Source organism: Colobus angolensis, unplaced genomic scaffold (genome assembly GCF_000951035.1).
Source record: "Colobus angolensis palliatus isolate OR3802 unplaced genomic scaffold, Cang.pa_1.0 Scaffold68, whole genome shotgun sequence".
NCBI classification, from domain to species: domain Eukaryota; kingdom Metazoa; phylum Chordata; class Mammalia; order Primates; family Cercopithecidae; genus Colobus; species Colobus angolensis.
The window spans coordinates 7,327,981-7,335,087 of NW_012120487.1; the positions used below are offsets into that span (position 1 = coordinate 7,327,981).

Below are 7,107 nucleotides of genomic sequence, written 5' to 3' on the forward strand. Positions count from 1 at the left end.
AAGGGATGTGAGGTGGAGCTGGAGTGGGCACTCCTGCCCTGAAGCCCCTGGAACAGGAGCTGGGATGAGACCCCCCCAACTTTCTCTCCTTCTCTGCAGAAGGAGCGTGTCCTAGATCACACAGGGCTGGGAGAGGGCCTGGGAGAGTTCTGAAAATGAGATTATCAGAGGCAAAAGGAACTTTGAAGATCTTTCCGTCAATATCCTCCTCTTACAGGTGGAAAAACTGAGGCCCACAGAGACATAGGGCAATGCCAGCTAGCGGAGGCAGAGCCAATGGAGCTGGGCTCTCCAGGGCTGTGCTAACAGAGCCACAGCTCTCCCACCCCGGCTTCCAGGTGGAGCCCACTGAGGCCCGAAGGGGCTGGGCCTGCCCAAGTTCACGGCTCTGCCGCAATCTTGCTGTAGCTCACGATCCCCTCCATCCCTGGCCCCAACTGCCCTTGCATATGGAGCAAGGAAAGATTTTTTAAATACTGAACAGGGCTGAGACACCTTCCTGAAGGAAAGATGTCCTTGGATCCAGGCATTGTGACCTTGTTACTTCCTTTGGCCTTCATGACCACCTGTCTAGGGCCTTCATCAACCTCTTATATAGACGAGCCCTCTTGGATGATCAGTAAATGGCAGCATTTGGACGTGACCCTGGTCTCTCTGAGCTTAGCTCTGGGCTCCCCTCCCTCGGGTCCCTCTCAAACAAGCAAGAAGAAGGCAGCAGAGTAAGTTCTAATCCTGGTTGTGCCACTGACTGCCCATGTGGTCACAATGAAGTCTTTCCCCTCTCAGCACCTCCATTGCTATACCTGCACAATGAGGAGCTTTGCTTGGCCAGGAAGAGAGCACGATAGGTGCAGAGTGCAGACATTTCTGCGCCCATAGACAAGGAAGGGTGGGAGGAGGGAAGCAATGGTGGACCCTCTTGGCTGACAAATCTACACAATAATATGGAGTCTGAGAAAGCCAAATACCAGCTCCCCAGCTTCCTCTACAGCAAGGCAGGGCCATCTGACTGAGTTCAAACTGTTTGGACATTTTGTAAAAGTCTTGTGAGAGGTTCTAAAGACGCTTTTGCTTTCTTGATAAAGAGTCATTTGCAGCTGGCACTTCCCTTGTCCTCTCTAGCCTTGAACATGGATGTGATGCCTGGAGCTATGGCAGCCATCTTGCAGCTGTGAGGCTCAGAGAATCCCAGAGATAACACTTGCAACAGTGTTGAGCCCCTGGACCAATACAGCAGCTGCCTAGCTCCAGGCTTCTTGTTGAGTGAGGAAAAACAAGCACCATTTTTTCAATGAGTAGCTCTGAATGATACAAGCAGGGCTGGTAGGTATCCCTACGGTTATACCAATTTTTTTTGCCATAAACAATATTAGCATATTTTGTCTATTTCCCCTGGATACAGGGGACCAATAACAACACAAGAGGGGCCAGGGGCCCAGGGGGAAGGAACCAGATGGGGAAGGGTGAGGACTCGTGAAGTTAGGAGCTGGGGAAGGAGGCTCTGCAATAGTGGAAACAAGCAGGAGCCATGCCGTCCAGTCTCAGGGGTCCCGAGAGTGGGCAAGGGTGTAGCCAACAGAAAAGGCACTGGAGAAGACCATTCACGGAGGGGGGCAGGACAAACTGGTGGGATGGAGGAAAGAGGCTGCAAAGACTAAGGCTGCAAAGCCTCCCCTTCCCCCTCAATGGACCCACTCCCACAGCCCAGCTGACCTCCGATGTAGGCCACGGAGAAGCCCCTGCGGGCGGTGCTGCGGTCCGTGTGCAGCAGAAGCAGAAGCTGGTTGTGGCTTGAAGTGACAGGTGGTGGCAGGTGGTGTCCACACCAATTCCCCAGCAGGGGTGCCTCCTCACTGGCCCCATCGAAGGCTGCCAGATGGTCAAAGTCACAGGTCTTGGTCAGGCTGTTGGGCTCCTCTAGGTCCAGGTCCAGGAAGAATACCTTGACCCGGTAGCCCGGGGGCAGGCGGATGGTCCAGTGGCAGCGGATGTTGTTGGGGTAGGAACTGGGGTACCGTGGGCTGGAGAAGTTGCCCCGCGTGGTCATGTATACCTCCTGGCATTGTCCTGGGTCGGGGAGGGGGATGTGGGAGGAGCAACAGTGAGGGGAGAGGAGAAGTCACCCTCTGCAGTTACAGCTTAGGCAGCAGGCGCCACAGTGGTCCTAAAACCACCAGGCAGGTTGTGGGCACCCTGGCTAGCAAACCAGACAATTGATCCCACCTAGCTGAAAGCTGGGATGCTTGATCCCAAAGCTTGTTTTAAACTGCAACTTGCTGAAAGCTGGGACTTGCATTCCAACTGACAGTCCCCATCACGGGTGTAGGCCCTGCTAGGAATTCACTAATAATACACAGTACCTGTCCTCAGAGTTACCTCCAAACTCCCTGGCTTGACAGATGATGTGGTTCATGCCTGGCCTTTCCCCTTTTCTCACTGCCCCATTTGTTATGTACCATGAGCATACCAAACACTCCTTGCCCTCCAGGCTTTTGCACATGCTGTTCCTCCTGCTTGGAACACCCTTCCCTTCTGCTTCCATCTAACTCCTTCAGGGTACTGCTGAATTCTCTCCTCCACAAAGTCATCCATGATTCTTACTGATGGATAGCACAGATCTAATGGCTTGCATTGTCTGTTTCCTTATAATCTCTCTAACTAGACTATAAACTTCCCATGACTTCATACATTCATTTGTACAAATACTCAGTAACTACTATGTGCCAGGTGCAAAGATAAGTCCATAAGGGACTCAGTCAGACAGGAGAGATTGACATGCAAACCACATATAGAAGAGACAAATGTTAGATCATAGTGTAAAAAACTTCTATAAGGAGTTGAAAAAGGGATCGATTCTGGTAAAACAGGAAGTCTTTGCAGAGGTGACATGCTTATGTCTTGGCATTGGCCAAGGGTATGCTAGAGCATTCCAGGTAGAGACAGTGCAGAAAGCCCAAGGCCGCTGGGGGGCAGAAAGGTGTGATCCCTGTAAGTGTAATGGGGAGATAGGAACCCAGTAGGCACAGGAGGATTCGGGGTGGAGCTCCAGCCCCTCCTACCTGAGAAGTAGTAGGCCTTGAAGCCACGGCCTCCGATGTTGAAGTCGGACTTGAAGATCACCTGCAGTTCGTGGCCCAGAGACGTGAGGGTGGGGGGCCTGGTGCTGCCACAGTAGTGGTGCCCACGGGTGGGGCCAGGCCCCCCAAGCACAGCCACATAGTCATAGGTGCACCCCTCATTGCCTTCCACTTGGAAGTCCACGAACACCAGCTTGACGCTGGCAGGGCCAGTGGCCCGGATCACCCAGTGGCACTCCATGCTGTTGGGGTAGTTGTTGGGGTACTCAGGGCTGGTGAGAACCCCCGACAGACCAGTCAGGACGCCGCCACACACATCTGCAAGAGAGCCCACTTGAGCTGACCTTTCTTTCTCCTTGTGGTTCCCAATTTCCTCCCTTGAGAATCAGACACCCCAACATGCTGCCCCCAGAGGTATCTCATGAGGGTCTCATTACCATCCACCAAGCACCTGCTACCCAAGTAGCAACTGTAGCACGTGCACAGGCCTAGCACTTGGCACCTATGCTGCCTGTTCAGATCCTCAGACTAGCCCCACAAGGACTGTGCTGCAGTTTCTCTGATTTTATAATTAAGAAAAGGGAGGCAAAGAGAAGTTCAGTAGCTTATTGAGTTTATCCCAGGCAGACCCTGAGATAAGGATTTGAGTGCAAGGAGTTTGCTTGGGAAATCCAGGGACCCCCAGGTGGGGAGGAAGGGAGTGGACACAGAAGGGGAGGTGTGTTCAAGCCAGCTGCTGACCTGCAGGGGAACTCTGGGGACAGGGTAAAGCACACACTTCAGAGTTCTGTCAATCTAGGAGGGAGGGAGCTGCGGCATTTATATGCCAACTCCCCAGAGTGCAGGTGGAGGGCTGCTGTGGGCTGGGAGTGACCTACTGAGACTTCAGAAAAAACTCTCCAACAAAAAACTGTGGAGGTTGGCAGAAGCACACTGAAGTGGCAGGGCCCAAGGAACATGGTCAGGGCCCAGAGAGCAGTCACCCGACTGGTAACTGAGAAAGTAGGATTTGAACCCAGGAAGACTTACTGTGGATCCTGTGCACTTGACCCTTGTGACCTTCACTATCCACTCCTATGAGGCACAGTGGGGCACAGAGGCTGGGGTGCCTGAGCTCAGGAATGTAATCAAGCCTCCCTAACAGATGAGGAAACCGAGACTTAGAGAGAGGACCTGATGAAGTAGAGCTTGGTTTGACATCTGAAGACTAGTCTCCCATCTCTGCCTTTTATTAGCTGTGTGACTCTGGGGAAGTAACCCCGCCTCTCTGAGCCTCATTGGAACATTAGAGATCGTAAGACTGAACCAGCTTGATCCACTGGGCTCAGACTTGAGCAGAGTCTGAGAATATGCTGCTGGAAACTCTCAGGAAGCCAGCTTGGCCAGTACAACCACACAGCAAGTGTGGGTGAATGCCGTGACTTGCCGGAGGTCACCAGCAGGGAGGGCACATGTATTTCCTGAGACCCCAGCGTCTCACCCTATGGCACGGCTGTGTGACCAGGGCTCTGGATGGGGCGTCTGAGGACTTGGCGTCTTTTCCCAGTGCTGGCCCAGCCGTGTGACTTTATGAAGGCCCTCTCAGGTACGCAGATTTTGTGAAATGAGAGGGCAGATTTAGATAGCCGTGAGATCCCTTCCAACACTAACAACCTTCGCAGAGGCTTCCAAACTGTGCCCTGGGGCTCCTCAGCAGCCCCCTGGAGCACCTGCTGGCACCTGGTGCAAATTTCATTCTTATGCTGTATTTCAAGCTCTCTTTTAATGTAATGAAAAGACAGCACCCACAGTTTTTAATATCTTTAATAAGATACTAAAATTTAAATATTCTACATTTTAAAATTTAACTCACTGGAGGTCATCCGTATTTACTTGTGTTTTTAATGATTGGCTTATAAGAAGTTAAAATATGAATTTACAGGCTGCGCATGGTGGCTCACGCCTGTAATCCCAGCACTTTGGGAGGCCGAGACGGGCGGATCACGAGGTCAGGAGATGGAGACCATCCTGGCTAACACGGTGAAACCCCGTCTCTACTAAAAAATATAAAAAAACTAGCCGGGCGAGGTGGCGGGCGCCTGTAGTCCCAGCTACTCAGGAGGCTGAAGCAGGAGAATGGTGTAAACCTGGGAGGCGGAGCTTGCAGTGAGCGGAGATCGCACCACTGCACTCCACCCTGGGTGACAGAGTGAGACTCCATCTCAAAAAAAAAAAAAAAAAAAATGTTGGGAAATGTGGCTGATGGTATTATGACTTTGATATCCTAACATTCTACAAATCTAAGGGTCTAAAATTCCAAAACTATTATTAGATCAGCCTATGGTTCTTGTGTTGTGGCATTCTACAATTCTATCCTTCTAAATGCAGCAGTGACTGGGGTCCCACCTGAGTCCCCCGGGATTGCTGTTGGTGGACCCTGGGGACCAGTAGCCTCTGTGGGTGTCTACTGTTTGAGCTAACATCAACAAGGCCTTGATTCTGGCATTGGGAAGAAGCAGGAGGTTTGAGCCTTTGCACAGAACCTGGGGACAAGGATGAGTGAATCAAAGAGAATGACAAGAAGAGCAAGGCCTCCTCTCCCCTCACTAGACTGAGAGGCAAGTGTCAAGCCTGGTTGAAGGAGGGAGGGGTTAGGGACACATGATATAAAAGTCACCAGCTCCACCCAGACCCTACTGCGGGAACTCAGGCAAGGATTCCCAAGCTGTGAAGTGGTGGGATGCTGCAGAAGGTGGCAACAGCAGTGGTGTCCCCTCCTGTGGCCTTATGCCATGACAGAGGACAAGAAGGACAAGGGTAGTAGAGCGTGAGAGCCTCATTCCTGAGCACAGTGCGACCCTCTGAGGACTCTGGGAGAAATGGAGGGAGGCATGGGGAGCATTGCCATGAAGGTGGGAACCCCAGCTACCAGGATTACCAGCATGGTCATGAACGGTGAGGCGGCTGCTTTTGCCTTATAAACTATGCAGGAGAGCTGGGTGGTGCAGGATACAGAGCAGCCTATGTGCCAAGATGATGAGACCCTGCAGGTCTCACCTGAGCCCTGCTGCTATCTTCCCACTTCTACCCCAGAACCAGCTCTTCCACTGCCAAATCCCCCCTTGAACTCCTGGGCTCAAGTCATCCCCCCACTTTGTTGCCAAAGCGCCAGGATTACAGGTGTGAGCCACTGCACTAGGTCCCTAAGGCCCCCTGTTGACCTTTCTGGTAGCCTGCAGAAAAGCCATGGCTGGCCACGTGCTTGTCCGAGTGGAAGACGACAGACATGACATGCCAGGAGGAGGTGAAGGGCGGTGGGGGCACCTTGCCGCAGAACCTCCCCAGCAGGTTGCCCTTGTCCTGTGAGGCCCCATTGTAGATCTCGAGGAAGTCGAAGCTGCAGGTGTCATGATACTCCAGGTCAAAGGCATGGAAGGTGAGCAGCACCGAGGAGCCCTCAGCCACCACAATCAGCCAGCTGCACTCTGTGTTGTAGGGGTACAGTCTAGGGAAGTTGGGACTGGAGAAGTTTCCAGAAGGTGCTGAGAGCACACCCCCACATTTGATACCTGGGGCAAGAGAGAAGGATGGCTGAGACTCCATGCTGGAGTCTTGGGTACATGTGGTAAGGGCAGTGGGCCTAGCTACAAAGCTGGATTCTTGGGATGGAATGAGAGAACACAAGGCCATGTGTTTATTTGCTCATGCATCTGCTTATTCTTCAGATGCTGATCAAGCATGCTGGTATTCATTCCACAAATACTGTTTGAGTGCTAGGCATTGTTCTAGGTGCTGGGATCACGGCAGACACAAAACAGACAAAACCCCTACCCTCATGGAGCCTACATTCTGGCAGGCAAGACAGACAATAAACATAGCAGGGAAACTATAGAGTTTATGGGGCCAGGTGCAGTGGCTCACGCCTGTAATCCCAGCACTTTGGGAGGCCGAGGTGGGCAGATCACAAGGTCAGGAGTTCGAGATCAGCCTGGCCAATATAGTGAAATCCCATCTCTACTAAAAATACAAAAATTAGCCAGGCGTGGTGGCG

General features: G+C 52.3%; 1 protein-coding gene across 1 annotated transcript in view; it reads right to left on the bottom strand.

Moving 5' to 3' along the window:
- Positions 1-1,479: 1,479 nt before the first annotated feature.
- Positions 1,480-7,107, bottom strand: part of CDCP2 (CUB domain containing protein 2) — a 13,035-nt gene continuing 7,407 nt past the window's right edge. Inside the window, 4 exon segments of the mRNA XM_011926377.1 lie at positions 1,480-1,611; positions 1,613-2,067; positions 3,060-3,395; positions 6,278-6,625. Coding sequence (XP_011781767.1) covers positions 1,480-1,611; positions 1,613-2,067; positions 3,060-3,395; positions 6,278-6,625 — 1,271 coding nt within the window.